The sequence below is a fragment of the Syngnathoides biaculeatus genome, chromosome 13 (genome assembly GCF_019802595.1).
Source record: "Syngnathoides biaculeatus isolate LvHL_M chromosome 13, ASM1980259v1, whole genome shotgun sequence".
Classification (NCBI taxonomy): Eukaryota; Metazoa; Chordata; class Actinopteri; order Syngnathiformes; family Syngnathidae; genus Syngnathoides; species Syngnathoides biaculeatus.
Genome location: NC_084652.1, coordinates 7,768,485 through 7,791,702, shown reverse-complemented (window position 1 = coordinate 7,791,702; position 23,218 = coordinate 7,768,485). Strand labels below are relative to the sequence as shown.

Sequence of the window (23,218 nt, the reverse complement as noted above, 5' to 3'; positions counted from 1 at the left end):
CCGATCGAACCTCTCTCTTTCGCTCCCTGTCTCGGTAACAAAAATGAAAATAATAATCTACACCTCTTTCGTTGGTATAATCAACGTAATTTGACACAACACTGACACGGTACATATTTAAATGGCATTGGTTGCTTACAATGGATACCGGCGCGTGACGAACCCAGCCATTGATGGATTGGTTGTAGGCCTCCAGACCTTTGTAATTCTTTAGTTGGTCCAGTTGTTATAAGCGCTTGTCGAGAAGAGGAGATAGTGGACGATGTCTGGATAGGTGACCGACGCCCACATTTGTGTGCTCCATTTGTGTGTCTCCAAGGCACGTGGGTCGATATTGTCGATCAAAGCGCACTTCTTGTCGTAACGGTCTCTTGAAACAACATCTAACGAGCCCCGATAACTTTCCAAAGTCTTTTTAGCCATTCTGCGTCACTTTTAACAATCGTACGAACATTTGTGTAACTCCGGTCTGCAAGCAAAAGCCATAAGCTCTATGAATGGTGCGTAAGCGTCAGTAGAGTGAACCCATCCAACATGGCCAGGTGCCCCGGATGTAGTCACGTGGTCGAAAACAGTCTACTGTTTTCCTTTTACCTCCATTAACTTCACTTCCTGTTTACTTCTATAACAACCCGTTTAGGCAGAAATCTAGCGGGCCTTAATTTATTCACTTTTGATGTTAAAAACATGCAAGCAGCACACAAGTCAGGCCTGAATCAAACGCGCGCTTACCTTGCGTGGCGATGTAGTGATTTGGCCTGTGGTAACCCTACGAAGAGAAAGGAAAAAAACATATATAAACATTTTGTTTGAGTGACAGCAAAAGATCAAAGCAAAATGTCCCCGTTGAGCATTTTTTTGCATGATGTGCATTAGTGTGGAGCAGGGGTCACCAACGCGGTGCCCGCGGGCAAATGGTAGCCTGCGAGGACCATATAACGCGCCCGTGAGGTATGTTCTAAAAATGCCATAGCCCACAAATTGTTACTATCATTTGTGCTTGAAATTCTGAATCTGACTTGCTTACGTAAATTAAAATTTGTACATACCTGTAATGTCATTTACTACAATAAATTAAAACGAAAATATTTTGTGTAATGAACTGAGTCTGAAGTTTGCCGCAAACAAGTCACGTGGCCCTTCATACGATCGGTGCTCACGAAGTAGCCCTCGGCCTCAAAAAGGTTGTTGAGCCCTGGTGTTGAGGTAGGTGTAGGTGTGTCAGAAGAATATAAGGTGGAGGTGGGACTGCATCAGGGATCCGCGCTGAGCCCCATCCTGTTTGTGGTAGTAATGGATAGGCTGACAGGTGAGGGTAAACTGGAAAGGAGAGGAATGAAGATTAGCCGAAGTAAAACAGAACGAATGTGAAGGGCGGAGGAGGAGGAATGAAGCTACAGGGAGAAGAGATGGCGAGGGTGGAGGACTTCAAATACTTGGGGTCAACAACACAGAGCAATGGAGAGTGTGGTCAGGAAGTGAAGAAACGGGTCCAAGCAGGTTGGAACAGCTGGCGAAAGGTGTCTGGTGTGTTATGTGACAGAAGAGTCTCTGCTCGGATGAAGGGCAAAGTTTATAAAACAGTGGTGAGGCCGGCCATGATGTACGGATTAGAGACGGTGGCACCGAAGAGACGACAGGAAGCAGAACTGGAGGTAGCAGAGATGAAGATGGTGAGGTTCTCGCTTGGATGTTGTGAGGGAGGACATGAGGACAGTTGGGGTTAGAGAGGAAGATGCACGAGATAGGCTTAGATGGAAAAAGATGACACGCTGTGGTGACCAAAAATGGGACAAACTGAAAGAAAAAGAAGAAGAAGAAGAGGTGTGGACGTGGCCACCTACACACCAATCATAAACGTGTGATACATACACACACGTACGCACACCTCAGGAGCGAAGCGCCAAAGTGTCGATAATCCCCCGCGATACGACCAACGGGACCAGTCTTCACAACGGGCTTCCAGTCTGCGGGATTACGCTAATCCCTTCGAGTTGCGCTTGCCCAAATTCCTTGTTTTGTCCCCGGAGACGGCAGGCGGAAAACAAAACATCAGGAGGACTTAAAGTCTTCCTTCCCCCCATCATCATCATCATCATCGTCGTCACCTTCCTCCCTTATTCACCGGAGCCGGACCGCTGACGAACGCGAGCGGACGCAAAAAGGATCCTTCCCGGTCTTTTGTCCTCCATTTTTAATGACTCCTTTATCTTGTTTGCGCTTTCATGTGACGTCCCGTCAGGCGGCGTCGCCGCATTAGATGCGTGTCAGGTGAGGAAAATGGACGCCGGAGAAAAAGAAAGTCAACAGCGGAATAAATCACGCGCTAAAAGGGAATAAAACATGCTTGGCGGTTGTCTCCCCCCGCCCCCCCTCGCTGCTGTGATCACTTACATGTTGTTTTTGTGATCGCCGCGCATTCTCGCCACTTATCTGCGCGGCCTGTCTGAAACGTTCAGCAGAAAGTAACGTTCGCCCGCAGGCCTCGATTTGCGTTCTCTGACTGAATTAGCACACGGCTGCTAATGGGAGCTTCAAAGCCACAACTGTAATATGCACTCCCCAACCCATCTTTTTTTTTTTTTTTTACAAATATACGCTTGAGTGGATGGATGAAATAAGACTACTGTAAATAGCCAAAAGCTGCAGACGTTATGCACATCAACCGTAAATCCCATAAAAATTGCAATGGTTGAAACAAGACTGGATAAACTCCCTAATAGTTGTGCTAGCAAAAAAAAAAAAAAAAAAAAGCCTGCTTATGAAGGAGAAGGGACTTTTATCGGTTTCCAATAATGCACTATTTAAAATAAACATTAAATAACCATTAAATTTGCCAGATTAATAGAAAACTACCATAAACTCGATACTCTCTATACTCTCTCTAACCTTAACCAGGGGTGCCCCAGACTTTTTTTTTACCCCAGGATCTACTTTTCAAGCAGCCAACCTCTTGCAAGCTACCAACATTTACGGTTAATGTTATGTTGCCTTCTATATTTAAAATACAGAATTAGCTTTTTGGGCACTGTCCGTCTTGTCGATGTTTTTATTCTGGATCAGGCTGTGCCAAGGTGGAATTTGAAAATGACACACCATCTCATCCTGCACTTTCAACTTTGGCTTCAGACCAGACCTTTCCCACTCGGAAAAGAGAAAATCTTGTCTAGTTTAACCACTTTTTCTTCGATTATTCACATACTCGGACAGTCATTGCATCCTAAAACAACCCGTTTCAACTTTCAACTCACTTTTTAACGTTCTCCATAAATATCAAAAGTAAACATAAGCAGCATGTCTAGCTCGTATTTGCTCTACGTTGCCCAGACTGTCGCTAACTCAAGCAGCGGTGGTGGACGCTGTCATGATAAAACACATTGATGGGGTGTATGTACTGTAAGATTTGAAATTATGAGTGTACGTCTTTAAGAGTGGGGGAGGGGGTGTGTGTAAGGTAAACTAGGAAAAAGAGAGTGTGGCGGAGTTCCGTGTGCTGCCTGAAAGAAACCAGTGGCTTCTTCTTTTCATATTTTGCAGTACGTATGTGAATTGTGCCATTGGTAGTAACAACCAGTCATCCCTCACTCACCACCACTCAGCACCCCTGCTCGAAACTCTGTACATGCAAAGGTAAGAAAGACCATGATTCTCTAAATTAGAATCAGCATAAAAGTTGCAAGTTAAAAAGAGATCTCAAAATTGATCACGGGTTAATAGACGAATTTAAAGCTCACAAAATTTGCACAAATGAAAAGATCCCCCTCCATCACAGTTTATATGTTTTTCCAATTTTATCATCTTTGATGTGAGGTATAATTAGCGATGAAAATGCCCAAAATATCCTTTTCCAAGCTATTCTAATTAGTCTTTTACCCCTGACAGTTGAGACGGTCAGATTTCTCATTATAACGCCACAAAGTTGGACTGGTTAGATATAAAATAAGACCCCTGCTAATCCCTCACAATTGACACAGGTTAAAAGACGAGTGTAAATCCCCTAAGAATTGCACTACTTAAAATAAGATGAACATAAATCCCCTGCAAAGCTGAAAAACATAAAATACGGATTCCATAAATCCCATTAAAAATGACACTAGTTAAAACAAGACTACTGTAAACCCCATAAAAGTTGCACTGGCTGAAATATGAGCAAATATTCCACTACTTAAAACAAGACCCGGTTTCCTTCCACATCCCAAAAACATGGAGCATTAATTGGACACTCTAAATTGCCCGTAGGTGTGATTCTGAGTGCGGCTGTTGTCTGTCTCCATGTGCCTTGCGATTGGCTGGGAACCAGTTGAGGGTGTCCCCCACCTCCTGCCGGTTGACAGCTGGGATAGGCTCCAGCACTCTCCGCGACCCTTGTGAGGATAAGCGGCTAAGAAAATGGATGGATGGATGTACAAAATGTCCCTTTAGTCAAAGTGAGCATGCATGTAAACGTATTCCTTAATCAATAACATTTTAAATCAAGAAATCGATAAATTTAAAATTTAAAATTTTAGCTGTCTCAGAATCGAATTGGCGAGGTTATGCGACCTCAGCAAAATATCAAGTTAAACGTTTATGTGCACATCGTGCGAAGACTCTCCGTGAGGTCCACTCTCAACCCAGGCTAAACGTAGCTCCTCCCCAACACGCAAAGCTGGTCTCCGAGTCGAAGTATGTCGTTTCAACATACTTCATTAACACCAATTAATATTCTGACAGAGATTAGAGATAGATGGATGGATGAATATACTTTTCCATGGTTCGAACCCCAGCTCCACCTGTGTGGAGTATGCATGTTCTCCCTGGACCTGCGTGGATTTTCTCCAGGTAGCCCATTTTCCAAAGTGTGGTAGGTTAATTGAAGACTAAACTGACTGTAGGTGTTAATGTGACTGCAAATTATTGTTTGCTTATTCGTGCCCTGTGATTGGCTCGCAACCAGCTCAGGGGGTGCTCCGCCTCCTGCCCGTTGACAGCTGGGATACGCTCCGGGACTCCCCGCGACCCTCGTGAGGATAAGCGGCAAAGACAATGGATGGATGGATGGATAAAACAAGATCACCGTAAATCCCCCCCAAACTGAAGAAGTTAAAAATACAACAACCGTAACTCTCCTGCAAAATGTTGCACCGTCGGCTTCGCTAACGCTAATTCCGATCTTCTTTTCTTGATCCGCCATAATATAATGATGGCCAACGCAGTTGGTTTATCGTGAGTGCTTTTGCATCCGCGCGCTAATATGCAATCAGGGCGAGGGCGCGCTTTCGTAGCCTAATGACTCGACATGTTTGGGGTACATTGACTCGCTTACTGCCGAGCCCTCGTGAAGACCATCATCATTATCATCTGGCGGCTTCTGTGCAATAACAAAAACAGTGGGGATGTTGCCTGTGCGGGCTTTTATCGGCACGTTCTGATGAGTTAGACGCTAGCAAAAAAAAAAAAAAAAAAAAAAAAAAAAACCAACAACATTTGCCGTCTGTCTGCACTCTCTCGAATACGCGCGCGTTCTTGACTTTAAGTGGGCCTCGGTCGGCTTTGTGCGCTGCAGCATAATAGCCCATAAAACCAATAGCGGCCAAAGGTAAATAATTGAAGGCGCACCTCGCATTATGAATTGATGCGGGGAGGGCGGAACAAGAGATTACAAATGAGCGCGTCGGGCAGGTACATCGCCAGGCTATTAGCCGCTCGTCTTCCTCGCGGCGGCGTTTGTGGCGAATCGGGTCATAAAAGCCAGCGAGGCCGCTTTGTAACGCGTTTCGCGTGCCTTTTTAACGACTGCGGCGTGGCGTAAAAGGCGTGGGGGGGGGGATAACATCGTGTGGGATGCAAACTCTTATGAAGGACACATGAAAAATATAAATAAGAATAAAATGAATTCAACAAGACATCTGAAAAAAATGAGAAAAAAATGATAAAAAAAATCCAATGTAGTTTTTAGGTGCGGCTGGAAAGCGTTGGCCTCACAGTTCTGAGTTCCCGGGTTCGATTCTAGCCCTCCCTGTATGGAGTTCACATGTTCTCCCCGTGCCTTGCGTGGGTTTTCTCCAGGCACTCCGGTTTCCTCCCACATCCCCAAAAAAAAACACTCAACATTAATTGGACACTCTAAATTGCCCCTAGGTGGGATTGTGAATGCGATTGGTCGTTTGTCTCGATGTGCCCTGCGATTGGCTGGCGACCAGTTCAGGGTGTCTCCAGCCTCCTGCCCGTTGACAGTTGGCATAGGCTCCAGCATTCCCCGCGGCCCTCGTGAGGATAAGCGGCAAAGAAAATGGATGGATGGATAAAAATTCAACGTAGTTCTTCACGCCCAAACAATAAGAAATTCAGAAAAAATTATTTTACAGGAAAAAAAAATCTGCAAGTATATACACACACAAATGAATGCAGGAATAGTGACAAAATATCGAAATAAATACATCGTTCATTTTTAAGGCTGGATGAATTTTTTTTTGCAAAAATCTGATGAAATAAAGCAAATGAAATAATATCTGAAAAAAAGAATTACGAAATCATTCATCCAGCCTACCCGTTATCCAAACTGCTTGTTCGTATGAGTATTTCGGGTGTGCTGGTGCCTCTTCCAGCTGACTTTGGGTGAGAGAAAGTGCACACCCTAAACTGGTTACCAGGCAATTGCAGATTATGAAATTACTGATTGTTGAAACTGTGCATTTCTTAGTCGCTTATCCTCACGAGGGTCGCGGGGAGTGCTGGAGCCTATCCCAGCTGTCAACAGGCAGGAGGCGGGCGGGGGACACCCTGAACTGGTCACCAGCCAATCGCAGGGCACATAGAGACAAACAGCCGCACTCACAATCACACCTATGGGCAATTTAGAGTGTCTTAATTAATGTTGCATGTTTTTGGGATGTGGGAGGAAACCGGAGTGCCCGGAGAAAACCCACGCACGCACGGGGAGAACATGCAAACTCCATACAGGCGGGTCCGGGATTGAACCCGGGACCTCAGAACTGTGAGGCCAATGCTTTGCATACAATAAAATAAATTGTATAAATAATACCCAGCCATCGATTTTTTTAACACCCCTTATATCCTGTTCAGAGCTGCAGCCTAGCGCATTCGATTTTGGGCATCATGCCGACACAAACCGACCGGTCATCAGTGACCTGCTCACATTCACACCATGACTGAGCAGGAAGTGAAGCGATCCCGTCTGGCCCAAAGTCAGGGGAAGGTTCAGAAGTGACCCGTATAAAAAAACAAATTAAATACTGTATCCACGGATAAGTGGAAGAAAATTGAGGAATTAAAATGAATTATTATCTTTTCTATGCTCTGCCCGCCATCGGTAAAGAAAAACTCGAAAAGGTGGAGAGTTGGACCCCTGGATGGGTTTGGAATAGAGAATAAAAAAAAAAAAAAAAAATCATGCAAAAATTACATATAAAAACACAAACAAAAATGAAAAATTACATACAAATAAAAATCTCTCCCCGCTGGCTTTGTGCACGTAACAATGGCAGCCCTCAGAAAAGGAAGCTCACCTTGCCGCGAGTGTGAAGGTCTCAGAAATGTTGAAGTTTTTCCGCTTCGCAACAAGAGCATAAAAAAAAAAAAAAAACCCCAAAGAGCAGCCTTCTTTCTCGTGCCGGAGAAATTGGAGATTTGTGAAGGTCTGGCGAGAAAATTAAAACAACAAAGATAACATCCCTCGCTTGAATCGCGGTGGAAGGATGACCTCCGACGAGGAGGCCCGGTGGCCGCGACGCGACACCCGAGGATCGTCATCATTAAGTGTGCGACGAGAACTTACGGCGAGGTGGGAAAAGTGGGACGCCAGAGGTCCCGCCAAAGTGACACGCAACTTTAAGACACGCGTTTAAATTCTTTTCAGAATTCTTAACCCTCTGATACGTGAATTATCATAGCCTTGCTTTTAAATTCTTCACAGGACATGGAAAAAAGAAAAAAATGACAGTTTTTTTCCCCCCAAAACATAAAGTTACAGACATGCCGATCCAGTGGACTACAGAATTCTTTAAAGATGGTCACCGTTCGACTGTTATATGGATTTTTTCCATTTTCACAATTTCCCAAGAGAAATTTCTTTTGAGGTCTTGCAAAAATTAATATTTTGTGTTTCAGGCAAGGCTGAGCTGACCTTAAAATATTATCTTGGTATTTATCTATTTCAAGTCTGTTGTTTTATTTATAATACCCCCCCCGCTTGACATTTCATTTTTTTTTTTTTTTTAGTTTTGCACTTTTTTCTTCAAATAAGGTTTTAAATGTTATGTTTTTCATCTCCTCTAAGCATTAACTTGGATTGACTACAACAGAATTCATGCAAATCATAGGAAAATAAGCACTTAAATATACAAAATGGGTGGCACGGTGGATCAGCTGGTAAAGTGTTGGCCTCACAGTTCTGAGGTCCCAGGTTCAATCCTGGACCCGCCTGTGTGGCGTTTGCATGTTCTGCCCGTGCCTGCGTGGGTTTTCTCCGGGCACTCCGGTTTCCTCCCACATTCCAAAAACGTGCAACATTAATTGGACACTCTAAATTGCCCCTAGGTGTGATTATGAGTGCGGGTGTTTGTCTCGATGTGCCCTGCGATTGGCTGGCAACCAGTTCAGGGTCTACCCCGCCTCCTGCCCGTTGACAGCTGTGATAGGCTCCAGCACTCCCCGCGACCCTTGTGAGGATAAGCGGCAAAATAAAATGGATAGATGGATGTAACATAGCATTTAGCCTGCTAGCTTAATGCTAACACTAACACTTGGGAGGGAATGGAGAGAACCTATTAAAGCAAACTGATATTTGAACAAATGCTGCAGCAACGCATTTAGACGTTCAATGTCATAGCACGGCGGCACGGTGGTACAGCTGGAAAGCGTTGGCCTCACAGATCTCCCCGTGTCTACGTGGCTTCCCTCCGGGCACTCCGGTTTCCTCCCACATCCCAAAAACATGCAACATTAATTGGACACTCTAAATTGCCTCTAGGTGTGGATGTCTCTATGTGCCTTGCGATTGGCTGCCAACCAGTTCAGGGTGTGCCCCGCCTCCTCCCCGTTGACAGCCGGGATAGGCCCCAGCACTCCCCACGACCATTGTGAGGATAAGCGGCAAAGAAAATGGATGGATGGATATACAAAATGTCCCTTTAGTCAAAACGAGCACGCATGTAAACTTATTTCTTAATTAATAATATTTTAAATCAAGAAGTCGATAAATTTAAAATAATAAATCATAATCGCGGCATCTCAGAATCGAATAGGCGAGGTTATGCGACTGCAGCAAAATATCAAGTTAAACGTTTCTGTGCACATCCTGCGAAGACTCTCCGTGAGGTCCACTAACAACCCAGGCTAACCTTCGCTCCTCCAAAACACACAAAGCTAGTCTCCGAGTCGAGACGCATCGTTTCAACATACTTCCTTGACACCAGAGATTTGGTGGCACCTCGTTGTATCGTGAGGTGTTTCAAAACGAGGCACAAGATGCTGTACCACAGCGATTCTCGAGTTGGCGTCGAAGCCTTGCTGGAGGTCCTTCCTTCTCGTATTTAGTATCAAGATCTTTTTCCAAGCATGTGTTTGCTCTTTTTTTTTTTTTTTTTGTAATGTCTCTCCGAGCGCTGTCACCCTCTGATCTTTATTGCTCTTAATTCAAGCGCACACTGATACGGCGGCCCTCTGCATTTGTGTGTGCGTGCGTTTGCGTGCGACTCGTCCCCATCCCTCAGGGCCCCCCCGTGACGGCGGCACCGGCGTCCTCCCCGCCACCCCCCGAGAGGAAGCGGCGGTGACCTTTTTGCGTCGGCGGGGCTGGCTGGTGTGCGCGAGTGCGTGCGTGTACTTACATCAACGTAATTTGCATTAATGTAATCGGAGCTCTGTTCGCCCTCCGGGGCCTGCAGCCTGACACGCGAGTGATCATCTGGAAAAAGAGGCAGAGGAAGAAGAAAGCAGCACGGAATTAATGACATTAACCAGGCCACAACATGTTGAGGGGGAGGAGGAGGATGAAGATTGACCGTCACTCTTTAAGGCTTCTCATCCTCGTGCTCACCTGTGCAACGTTGAACATCCGCCATATTCACCTCACCTCAACTTACCGGCTATGGAGATCGTGCGCCTACGTCGTAAAATCACATGACTTTTGTTTACGTCGCTATATTGCCGGTCAAACAAAGCATTGTTGCAAGTTAATCCCGTTGAGATGAAACGAAAATACGTCTTATAGCACGAGAGTTTTGTCCGATACTGTTAAACATTTAGAAGGTGATAATAAACAAATGTACGTGGAAAAATGAGAGACACTTGGCATAGAGGATCCATATTTAATGCCGAAGTTGATGTTTTCCTCGATAAGAAATTGGACTGTTAATTTGCTTCCCTGTCTTGGACAACTGGATCTACACGTGGATCTGGGGAGTAAGTCATCGAGATTTACACGGAGGTGTTTTGAAAGCGTAGAAAAGTCTTCGTTGCTGCATCTGCTCTCAATCCCAGGAATTAATCCCACTCAGCCACTAGATTTTTTCAATACAAATACCAATATTTAAAGAAATGACCCCTGCTTTTACACAAACTCCCATTCATTAACTATGATTGGAAAAAAATTTTAGGACAGGGAGTCATCTTCTCTGTACACGGAAGCGTATTGCGGCCACACATTCATCTCGATCTGTGAGAGACGGTTTATGTTTTTTTAAATACGCATTGTTCTCAAATGAGTCAATTTGGTGTTACAAATAATTCTTGATCATTTCAGATTCTTAAGAATAATTCCTACAGGAAATGAAATGATCATTGGGCACCATCCGACCCGTTTAATTGCCGAAATCCATCGACCTTTTCTGGTCTTTTCAGCTGGTATTCCATACAAAGATCTGTTTGAAGAACTGTTTCAACTATTGTGATAACCACCAACACAATAGGTCTCGAGCATTGTGAAAAATCTGATTAGGTTCGACTCCCGCGCTGCCTAGCAGCTTTCTTTGACCTGCAATATGGCGGCGTGAAAACGGTGATATCATGTGCACGATCTCTATACCTCGAGATGGAAAAACGGGGCTCAGCGGTCAAGAGTTTCCCCACAGATGATAAAGTAATTGATGCTGTAAAAGAGTACTTGGGGGGGCCAAGACTCCACGACTGCATCATTATCTGTGCCATAAAATATCAAATATGTCTTCTTTGCTATTTCTTTGGCTTCTTTTGTTATACCAACACTGAAGGTTATAAAATTTGGACCCCAAAAATAGCAAATATTTTATAATTGGCAGCTTGGTGAATCAGTTGGAAAGCGTTGGCCTCGCAATTCCGAGGTCCCGGGTTCAATCCCGAACCCGCCCGTGTGGAGTTTGCATATTCTCCCACGTGCCTGCGTGGGTTTCCTCCCACATCCCCCCCAAAACATGCAACATTAATTGGACACTCTAAATTGCCCCTAGGTGTGATTTTAGGTGCGACTGTTTGTCTTGATGTGCCCTACGATTGGCTGGCAACCAGTTCAGGGTGTACCCCGGCTCCTCCTGTCAGTAGACAGCTGGGATAGGCTCCAGTACTCTCGCGACACTCGTGAGGATAAGCGGCTAAGAAAATGGATGGATGGATTTTTTTTAATCGCTTTTAAAGCCCATTTTAGTTTCATACCCATTTGATCAAATGTGGCTTTTCGATTGCCCGTTCATGCCTTACGGTTCTCCGCCAATAGCACAGCATAATAACAAGAGCCCATGAGCCAACAATCCAGACCTTGGTACCAATTTTATCCCATCCTTTTGTGTAGGAATATCTCCTGAATTCAACAAGCAGAATTGCTGAGGGCACTGTGGGAAGATAAATATGTAACCGTGGAGCAGAAAGGTCAAAGCTGCTTTGGCTGCGCTGATAATAAAACTCTCGCTTCTTATCCGACGTCGCAAACGCGGTCGCAATAAATCAGCCGGTGGTGGAAAAGGGAGAAAAGAAAAAAAAAGAAAAAAAAAAATCACGAGTGAGGCGTGTTGTTGCGTACGCACATGCAATAATGTTGCCGTATCGGTTCTTCATGCGGTTCTCGTCCTTCTTGGCTGAGTCCCACGGCGCCGACTGTCCCTCGAAGAAACGCTACGAACAAAGACAACGGCGGGAGGTGAGACGCGGCGGCAATTGGAAGCCCTTAAAAAATAAAAAGCCGGACCGACAGTGCATAACAAATGTTTTACACCGTAAAGACTGCAGCGGTCATGACCAAAAACCCTTGAAAACAGCAGGAAAACAATGAAGTGCTCACTGGAAGTCGAAAGGGTACACATTAAAGTTATTTGGGCGTAGATTTTTTTAAAATCAATTAAATCTAATAAACACCAAATGAATTTCCCTCTCTAGTCGACTGAATTGTGAGAATCTTAACATTTCAAAATTTGTTTAAATTTGGAAGTTTTTATTAATTCAATAGATGACTAATTCACAAGGTTAGATTTGAATCAGAACAGTTTTGCACACACTGGAAATGGAAAGTCCACATGAAAATTCTTCATGAAAAAGCAGATTTGCTGTGTGCAACTTCATTTGAACATTTACAATATTACATACAATAAAGCCAATTTGTTTTTGTCATGTATGATTTCCAATGAGCAAGTAAGACAATTGGCAGCAACGTTCTGCTCGTTATTGATGTGATGTCACAGGATGTAAAACAAACGGGATATGAAGTGCATTACGCCTCAGAAAGCTTTTGAAAAGAATCCATCGTAGCGCCTTCCGCTGTTTGGCGTCCCAGAATTGTGAAGAAATTACAAAAAAAAAAACAAAAAGACACATTTTATGATAACTATATTTCCATAATTTCCGGCCTAAAAGATGCCACTTTTTTCACAGGCTTTCAACCCTGTGGATTATGCAGTGATGCGGCTGATTTGTGCATTTTTTCTCACGGCCGCAAGGGGGCACTCGAGCGGAAAAGGTAAGAATGAGACCAGTGGAATATATTTGCCATGGAAGCGTTAGCACTGTGCTAGCGTGTTGCTGCAGTGTTACTGACGTGTCTCAGGGATTTTTACCGGTAAGGGTTTTTTTTTTTTTTTTTAACTGGCCCTGTTAAGTGTTAGCACAAGCTTTAGCACGGCGCTAGCTTTAGCGCTAGCGTTAAACTCTTTCTGTGTACCGTCTTTCTTTGTAAATATCTCGGGTTTCAATGTGGGCACCTACGGCTTTCACACAGCTGCGGCGTATGTATGTACCAAATGGTATTTCCTTTACAAATGTACTGGGTGAGGCTTGTAACCGGGTGCGCTCTGTAGGCCGGGAATTACGGTATTTCCTTTGAGGGGGAAATACTTTTGAAATAAGAAAAACTTGATTATCTACCAGGGACTGTGTCTTTGGTGTTTCCATGATTATCCAATTCTGACTTTTTCTTAAATCCAAACTTTTTATGTATTTTACAAAAAACAAAGAGATTTCTGCTGCGGACGTGACGTCGACGCGTGCGCACAAAACAGGACGTCACATTGCACATCTGCACAAACATGAAGTTTACGGGTGTAAATTTGACCGCTCCCGTATGTCTTGTCATAAATTTTAAATATGTCCAACTGGGGTCATCATTTCGTTATAAGTTTGAAGCATCTTTTCGCCACTGACACTTTTGTGCGCCTATTTTGTCAAACATTGCGACGTTTGTCACCGGGGTGAGCGCGACGTGTAGAATTCTTTTCAAAAGCTTTACACAAATTACTAGCACATCTGACACAGCGCAAATGTCACATTACATCTATCAAAATGCACATGTGGGGGTTGGGTGGGGGGTGATGGGGAGTCATCTGGTTTGGTAAATGCCCTTTTGGTTGTGTATGTGCATCTAATTTGTCATCTACTGTACACGAAAAAAAAAAAAAAAAAAACAACAAAAAAACGTTAGTGGTCTTACCTCGTTGATCTGATCCAAAGTTAAGGTACGAGAAGGGACATGGGTCAGAAAGAGATATAGCGGTAAGTCAACAGCACCACACGCTCCAATTCGCTCAGCAGTAAAGAAGAAGAAAAAGGGCATTAACCTGAGGACACGGTGATGTCATGGCGAAGCCGCGACGTACGAAGATGGAAGGGGGGGTGGGGGGGTTGGGGGTCGTGGGTGGTGGGGTATTTTGTGGTTTATGCCAGGTTGGTTTTGGGCGCGTGAAACCGAAACACACTCGCTGGATTGCGCCTGGAGGGACGCCCAAGGCGGCACAATGATTCCTCCCGTGGTACAGGTGGCCACGCGTGTTGTTCGATCCTCTTTTGCCGCTTCATTCAAATTCAATTCATTTATTTAACATTTCAACAATGTACTTCATATTTTTACTTTTGCGGTTCTCTGTTTCCCTAGATACGAGTCCGCTATTGTATTTAATTATAAATCAGTCATTATTACGTCCGCTAAGCACGAAGGATGTCGTTTATAACGCAAAATGAAAAATAGACACGTTTGAAAAATAAGCGCTATCAGGCTAGGTAGGGCATCATCGCTTTATAAATTTTGGCTTAATGTTTAACGTTTACAGGGAGTTTGTGTTAATTTCGCCATAAATGGCCACATTTGTTGTTAAATCTATCAAAACTTAAACATCATACTCAGCCCCATAAGTATATTTATGTATAGCGGACGTGACCCTATCAAATGTGTATAATAGCTGACCCGCCAGTTTATAGCGCTTGCGCCACTAATACTACAAATCCCAGAATGCTTTGCTAGCATGTTGGCGCATCAGTTTCACAACATATTTTAAATATCAGACCTATAGTTTTTATCCATTTAAATAAGAAACAAATACCACTGATGTGGTTTTCTCATTTTTCTACAATTAGCTTATTCCCAATTCAGTTGAGTTTATATTCACATGTCATGGTTCACCCATTACATATTTGGAGGGAAGGGAAAACATGCTAAACTGCAGTCAATTTTCAAAAAATATGACGTCTTCCTTCAACTTTGTCACAATTTGACACCACTGCTCGAAAAGGAACGCAACATTTTGGCACAATGGATATTTTCTACTTTTGTGCTTTCTTTTTAAAAATAAATATTTAACTCTGAAACATAAGACTGCTTTCTTTAAATTTCTACTTTTTTTAAAAATTTCTTTCCATTATTTTTATTATTATGAAGTGACTTTTATCTTTAATTTCAGATTCTGTTTTTGCCTGTGAAGACTAGAACCTTGCTTGTTGCAGTGGTAGCCAAAAAAATAAAAAATAAAAATCAGAGAGCTTTCTATACTTATGCATGCCAAGTAACAGAACCACAAAATTTAATAATCACCTCTGCCACGAACCTCCAGCTTTGTTGCCCACAATGAAGACTTATAAAACATTTGTTAAAGATTTTCCTGGACTTTGTGTTGTGGTTGAAAAGCCAGTTTGATGTTTTCAAGAGAGATTTGATGATTCAAGGGAAGTAAGGCAAAAGTTCCAGAGGGCGAATGGGAAGAAGGCAGCATTTGACAGAAAAGTGCACAACAACCACGAACAGTAAAAAAACAAAAACAAACCCCCCCCCAAAAAAAAAAAAAAAAAAAACACCACCAACAACATAAGACATTGCAAACAAGCTGAGATGGGTGAAACATTAACAATTTATCCTGAAAGTGCAGCAGAGGTAAAGCAGGCAGAACACAAACGAAGGCATCCACAACATTCGATGAAGCGTCGCAGCCGCATGTCCAGACCCACTAAAGTCTTTTAAAATACCGTAGCAATTGTTTAGCATCTCTTTGGGCAACATTGTGTTTTGGATCATAGTAAAAAACTGCTAAATTTGGTTATTTTGGAGGAATTTTCATTTGATTTTGGTAGGATTTTGTTTCCATTTTCTTTTAGCATTACCATTTTTTTTTTTTAAAGGAAAATTACAGTGGTTTGGAGTAACAATGTATCCAAATGGTTATGTAATATGTACTCTATCTTGATAATGAGATGTTAAATCCTCTCTCATTTAATAGTGTTTTGAGAATTTTTTTTTATCGACAATTATGAATTTTCAGGGGCGCTGCCATTTTTGCGAGTCACATGACCTACGTGCGCAGATGTGGCGTGTACCGTGCCGCAACAAAGGCTCGATTACACCGTTATGCCCAGCGCTGATTTCTCGGATTTATCCTCATCTGATGAAGAAATAGCAGTATTGGTTGATCGGGAAGACGAAGAAATACTTCCATACAGATTTGAACCTGTGTTGAATACTCGGATGGTTCTTCAGGCGGAGTGAGGCGGAGTCTGACGAGCGAGCTCCGCCAGGTGGCAGAGCCGCGAGCTTGCTCCGCCGAGCCACCGATACTGCTATTTCTTCATCAGATGAGGATAAATCCGAGAAATCAGCGCTGGGCATAATTTTGTCCCATCGTAATCGAGCGTTTGGAACCCCACGCAACACGTCACATCCACGCACGTAGGACTTGCGAAAATGGCGGCGTACCTGAAAATTATAATTGTCGATAAAAATCTTCTCAAAACGCTATTAAATGAGAGAGGATTTAACATCACATTATCAAGATAGAGTACATATTACATGACCTATTGGATACATTATTACTCTAAACCACCGGAATCTTGCTTTGTCAGAAACTATTCCTTTAGAATTTTTTTTTGTACACAATTCAGTTTTTTTTTCTTTTAATTTCAAAGTGTAGGTATTGTACGTTTGTATATGTAGGTATTAAGTAGAGTAAGCAGTGATCATCGTGCTTTTGTCTCAAGTTGACTTGACTATTGTAATGGTCTTCTGACTGGACTCCCCCTAAAAAAAGGGCATTAAACATTTAGCTGCAGCTCATTCAGAATGCCGCAGCTCCGGTTCTTTCCACTGGCTCCCAGTCAGCTTAAGAATCTTCGTCGTCTTCTTTTCCTTTCGGCTTGTCCCGTTAGGGGTCGCCACTGTGTGTCATCTTAGATGAACGCATATTTGTTTGGCACAGTTTTACGCCGGATGCCCTTCCTGGCGCAACCCTTCTGCATTTAGCTGGGGAGAGAAGCTTACGGCACCTGGTATTCCCAGGCGGTCTCCCATCCAAGTACTGACCAGGGCCAAACCCGCTTAGCTTCCGAGACCTGACGAGATCGGTCCTTCTCAGGGGAGCATGGCCGTCAGGTCGCAGTCAGTTTTAGAATAGTTAATAGTTAATAATTTTAAAGTGCTGCTATTGGTCTATGAATCACTTCATGAACAACGCACAATTGAGTTACCTGGTGTATGAAATGTGCTTTATAAATACATTTTCTTGCTTTATCGGGGATTAAGGTATGGTCCCCACCCTTCCATACCGATGATTAGCTTCCGACGACTATTGCCGTTGGCTTCAGAACCCCCCGTGAACCTCTTCGTGGAGGAAAAAATGTTGGGATTTATGAAGTTTAGGCAACGATTCCACCAATGACTTTCTTCACAGTACCGATTGGCCCATTGTTATATTTGACTTAAAGAAAATGATTTTAAAAACCCAAGTGTACGTGTGGACATGCGGGCTGGCTTTTGGGACACCCATCCGCCTACCTCGTACTCCTCCTTGAAGCCGTAGCCCTCGGCGCACTTCATCTGCGTGATGTGCTGCAGCAGGTCGGCCACGCGGATGGCCGGGTGCAGCTGGCCGCTCTGGTACGGCACGTCGACCGCCTCGCGCTTCCTCAGCGAGTGCGACTGCACCAGGCTGCTGGTGTCGCTGCCCATGTTCTGACTCTCGTCTGCTTCACGGAGCACAGGGACAAGGGCCCGGGGGGGGTGAGCGCGGCAAAGCGGCAAAACGGAGCGACTCGGTGACACGACGTTGGAAAGCGCTAACCGCTATGTTGTGACATTCTGGCTCGCCGCAGATGGCCGCTTATCTCATTTAAACGCTCAGCATTATGTCACACGGCCACCAGATTGACAAACAACTCTCCAAAACAAGTAATCTGCTTGTAATCGATGGTCAAAAACAACAATAACATGAAGTAAGAGGGTGAGTCATGTGGTGGGAAAAGGTTCAAGTCTATCTGCCTCTGAATATATCGACCGATGCCGCGTTCTGACTTTTAGTTTTAGTTAAAATGACCACTGGCACAAAAAGCTCGACTACAGAAATTAGCTTTTGTTTAGTCAACTGTGATTTTGTACTATCGTACGAACCCTGGTGACCCTCAGTTCACTTGGGGTCAAGGGTTGAGTTCACATACTGGTTCTGTGAAGTGGTTGTCTAGCCGATGAACTCATGAAGTTTGCCTCACTTGATCTCAAGATGAGTGTTCAAAATTCAGACTTTTGGTTCGGCTGGTTTGGAAAGTGGTGCACTAGGTGGTCCTGGTGCAGTTCTCTTGAGGTGAATCGCGCGTTCATACTTTGGTTCAGTTATGTGAACTTAATTCCGTCAAGTGTAAACCTTTTCATGCCAAACTGCTTTGAAGAGTGTGTCTCGTCCCGATTACAAGTGAATTGTGCTATAGTTCGGCTCGCTTGAACTTTAATGTCAAGGCTGCACGGATCGGCATTAAAACACTAAATCCGTGAATAACTACAGTAATTTCCGACCGATAAGGTGCGACTTTTTTCACACGCTTTCAACCCTCTGGCTAATGTGGTGATGCGGCTAATTTGTGCTTTTTTTTTTTTTGTAACGGCCGCAAGGGGCCACTAAAAGCGGAAAAGGTAATAGTGAGACCGGTGGTATATGTGCCAAGGAAGTGACTTTTACCGGCCCTGTTAGTGCTGTACCAGCGTTAGCGCAGTGCTAGCGTGTTGCTGCTGTGTTACTGGCGTGTCTCAGTGATATTTACCAGTAAGTTTTATTTTAACCGGCCCTGTTAGCGCTAGTACTGTGCTAGCGTTACGCTCTTTCTGTCTTTGTAAATATCTCATTTTTCAATGTGGGCACCGCGCTAGCGTGTTACTGCCGTGTCTCGGTGATTTTTACCAGTATGTTTTTTTTTTTTTAACTGTCCCTGTCAACGCAGCGCTAGCGTTAGCACGGCGGCGCTTGCGTTAAACTCTCTGTGTACCGTCTTTGTAAATATCTCGTGTTTCAATGTCGGTTTCAACGTGGGCACTTGGGGCTTTTACACAGGTGTGGCTTATGTATGTACCAAATGGTATTTCATTTACAAATGTACTCTGTGAGACTTTTAACCGGTTGCGCTTTGCAGGCCAGGAATTACGGTAATAACTAAGTATAGAAATCCTCAAATGCATAGGAACTAACAAAAAAAAAAAAAACAACAAAATAATCTGTACCACTACGTACTACAATTGTGAAATCCAAACTCAAAAAGAGGATATTTTGCGTGTGCATTTTTTTAAAATTGCACCATGTCACAAAAAAAAAAAAACCCCGCCAGACGCTAAATTCACATAACAGCAACTAATATAGATTTGTGAAAACCAACAGGTTTGTTTGGTTGACCTTTTGAACGACAAATACCCAGTTAGTGGCAGACGTGAGGCACAGATGTAGTTGGGGTGGTGGTGGTGGTGTAGAGGCGGGGGGGGGGGGGGATTGGTGGGGGCGTGCACCCAGAAACATGGAGGAAGTGGTCGTGGGGCAGAAGGCTTTCGGTGGCGAAGCATCATACAAACAAAGCATCAAATCCACCCTAGCTGACCTGTTCTTTCGATAATAATAATAAAAATAATGAAAAAAAGAAAATAGCCCGGGAGGGAGGCGGAGATGGGGGCGGGGGTGTGTGTGTGTTGTGTGTGTGTGTGTGAGGATGCTGCCGTAAGGCACACGGATCATGCTATGCTCGTGATGCTAATGGTGGCATGGGATGGAGCGGGACAGGGAGGGGTGGAGTGGCGAGGGGAGCGGTGAAATGCTAACACTGGTCATGCAAGTGATGTCACAAAATGTCGGAAGCGGGTCGCTTGCTGTACGACAGAACGACGTCCAACCTCCCCTACCCCCCCAGCCCCCATTCCCGCTTCCCCGACCCCGGCCCACCCGGGGGCCCCACATTGGAGAACTTACCATTAATGGGCACTTTTTAGAGAGCAGATACACAAGAGGTGACAGATATGGAAAAGAGAGAGAGAGGGGCAGAGAGGAGGAGAGAGGGAGAGAGAGAAAGAGAAAGAGGGGATCATCAACAATACAGCATGAGAATCTGGTACAGTGTTCTGAATGCTACGCTACACGCGGACCACCGCGGCACGAAATAATACTTCGGCCCAGTAAGGGTGGAGAGGGGATTATGAGAAAATGGGTACGGGGGGCTGATGGAAGGTGGGGTCATTTGCATGACAAAAGCAACATTTACCAAATAAGGGAGTCGTGGATTTAAAGGAGCGAGAAGGATATGGTCGGATTTGGATCGCTGGGATTGTGGAATGGTGGCAAAGAAATTTTGAATTTATACCAAAAAAAAAAAAAAAAAAAAAACAGATGGGAGTTTGGGGCTTAGTAAAGAAATAAAAAGCGGAAATAGTTTCTCTTAAATAATTTAATCTAATGTCTGGATTTGGATTGCCATGTGATGACGTAAATCATGATTTAAAGCATAATGTGGGCATTATGTAACGTAAAAAAAATTGTAGGATTTCACCCAAAAATATTTAATTTAAAAAAAAAAAAAATCAAAATGTCAAATAATAGAAAAATATTTATTTATTTATTTGAGCTTTTTACAGGCCATATTTGGCATTTTATACCGTTGGGATTGTGAATAGTAATATCACAATGATTTAGATAAAAAAAAACAAATATGAAATCACATTTGATCTGAAAAATGTAACAATGCCATTCAAATTCTAAAATCTGTTCTTTGAAAGAAAATGTTTAGTAAATTTACTATTAATTTGCAATGTCTATATTTAGGTCTGTAGAAATTTATACAAAAATTATGGATTGGTGTTGGTGTTGAATTGAAATAAATACCCCCTTTCTTGAGAACATCAAAATATGTAAACTGAATATATCGGACATATTTGTATAAACTTCATTCTCTGGTGGGCATTGACAGTGGTTGAATTATTCTTACACTTGTATTAAAGTTAAAATTCAGATTTTTTTTTTCCCATGTCAGCATTGTTGGAAAAAAAATGGCGACAATTTGATCCCTGGAACGTCATATTTCTACTCGTCAACATGAATTTTCATGATTATTTCGACGAGTGTGACTGCCGCAACCTCGTGCCAACTGCATCGCGCTTCATTAAAAAGTAACCGAGGCATATGGCACTGATGAAAGACAGCGCTTTAAGTTACGCGCGCTGTTAAACTCCGCTTCCCTTTCTTCTTCTGGAGGGCGGGAAAAAAGTGTGGCACGACGCCCCCAATTTGTCGTCGTGTGATGCGTTACGGGGGCCCGCGTCCTTTTATCATTCCATTTCATCGGGGCGCGAGGAGCAAAACACAAACAAGTGGGCCGCCGACGGCGCGGGGACGACAACATTAAAAAGAATAATAGAGGAGCTCGTTGTTTTGCGGTGGGGGGGGGGGGACCCGAGGGGGAGGGGGCTAAATGAAGAAAAAGGAGGGGAAGACATGGATGTTTTTGTTGAAGGGAAAAGCGCTAATGCTCGTTTCCGCCTCCCAAGCTGCGTTTATGCACATCTGCAAATGCTAAAATAGTAAATCGGAGCCCATCGCCACCTCCAAAACCACTCCACCTCCACCCCCCCGTCCACAATCTGTCCATGCACATGACAGGTCAAGCACGTATGTGACATCACACGCCGATGGGATGCAGCAAAGCCGCCCTCCCCCGCCACCTCCTTTGAGCGGGAAGATGAACAATGAAGTGGTTTAGGCTGGGGGTGTGCAGGCAGGTATGATTGTGAAGATCTTGGAAAGGGAAAAAAAATTACGAAATAAAAGGCCAAACAAAGCTGAAATGATGGAGGGGGGGGGGGGGGCGATGAGGAGAATCTGTGCTTTTCAGTCCCCAAAAATGTAAACGAGTCGCGGCGAATGCGATAAGAAAAGAAACAAGGCCACGAGCTAAAAGGCTAACTGCTCGTGTCAAGGTTGCGCGTCGTCATCTCGCCCCTTAATTCTGAAAATGTATTTTTCACTTCCATCACTGTGCTTCTTTTTATGGCATTTTTGTCACGCGGCACACGGCGATCGCACTCGTGCTCTCGTGCCGCACTTCATTTTCACGGGAATGTGTAGCACACACTCGTCACACTCTCGCTGCACTTTGTCAGGCTTTTTTGTTACAGTCTGTGCTCTTTTCAGACTTTAAAAAAAAAAAAAATACTACATTGCTCTCACGTTCTCTGTACGTCCAACCATCCATCTATCCATCCATCCATTATCTACCACTTTTCCGGGTCAGTTTGTGGGGGAAGTAGCTTCAGCACGGATACTCAGACTTCCCTTTCCCCAGCCACTTCTTCCATCCCGAGGTGTTCCCAAGCCAGCCGAAAGACATAGTCTCTCCAGCGTGTCTTGGATCGTCTTCGGGGTCTCTTTCCGGTGGGACATGCCCGGAACACCTCACCCTGGAGGCGTCCAGGAGGCATCTGGATCAGATGCCCCAGCCACCTCATCTGGCTCCTCTCAATACGACGGAGCAGTGGATCGATACTGAGCCCCTCCCTGATGACCGAGCTTCTCACCCTATCTCTAAGGGAGAGCCCGGACACCCTGCGGAGGAAACTCATTTCGGCCGCTTGTAGCCGGGATCTTGTTCTTTCGGTCACGACCCGCATCTCGTGCCCACAGGTGAGGGTAGGAACGTAGATCAACTGGTAAATTGAGAGCTTCGCCTTTCGACTTAGGTCCCGCTTCACCACAACGGACCGATGCAAAGTCCGCATCACTGCAGACGCCGCACCGATCCGTCTGTCGATCTCCCGCTCTGTTCTTCCCTCACTCGTGAACAAGATCCCAAGATACTTGAACTCCTCCCACATGGGGAAGGATCTCATCGCCCGACCTGGAGAGGGAACGCCACCCTTTTCCGACTGAGGACCATAGTCTCGGATTTGGAGGTGCTGATTCTCTGTATGTCTGCTCTCACTCTGTTCATGGGGTTGACTTTACGACTCTGCATTGGCATTTAAACGCTTGATTTCACATTACTAATAATCACGTGTCTTTGGCATCTCATCTACCGATTGGCCAATTTGCAGAGGACTTTCAACTTGCCCGTCAACTGCCGTCACCAGACACACTGTGAGGCGGCGAACGTTCAGACGGAAAAGACGACACAGTTTTCACGTCTGCTTCGGCAATTCCAATCGCCAGCATCGTCTCGAAATTTTCGTACCGGGGGGACCACAGGACTGGCACCGAAGAGCGAGAGAAGC

General features: G+C 44.3%; 1 protein-coding gene, 1 long non-coding RNA gene and 1 pseudogene across 9 annotated transcripts in view; 1 reads left to right on the top strand and 2 right to left on the bottom strand.

Moving 5' to 3' along the window:
- LOC133510523 (receptor-type tyrosine-protein phosphatase mu-like) overlaps positions 1-23,218 on the bottom strand; it is a 211,748-nt gene that overhangs the window by 28,883 nt on the left and 159,647 nt on the right. For 4 of the 8 annotated variants that reach the window (XM_061838533.1, XM_061838535.1, XM_061838537.1 and 1 more), the window contains 4 exons: positions 17,489-17,679; positions 11,997-12,084; positions 9,831-9,907; positions 733-769 (listed from right to left, as the gene is read on the bottom strand). In XM_061838533.1, coding sequence (XP_061694517.1) covers positions 733-769; positions 9,831-9,907; positions 11,997-12,084; positions 17,489-17,679 — 393 coding nt within the window. The remainder of the gene's footprint in view (positions 1-732; positions 770-9,830; positions 9,908-11,996; positions 12,085-17,488; positions 17,680-23,218) is intronic. The other 4 variants (XM_061838534.1, XM_061838538.1, XM_061838540.1 and 1 more) reach the window with 1 other exon arrangement.
- LOC133510526 (uncharacterized) overlaps positions 1-23,218 on the top strand; it is a 36,412-nt gene that overhangs the window by 6,936 nt on the left and 6,258 nt on the right. Inside the window, exons 2-3 of the long non-coding RNA XR_009797630.1 lie at positions 3,538-3,630; positions 12,838-12,922. This is a non-coding gene — a long non-coding RNA (uncharacterized LOC133510526). The remainder of the gene's footprint in view (positions 1-3,537; positions 3,631-12,837; positions 12,923-23,218) is intronic.
- Positions 16,969-17,087, bottom strand: LOC133511612 (5S ribosomal RNA; annotated as a pseudogene).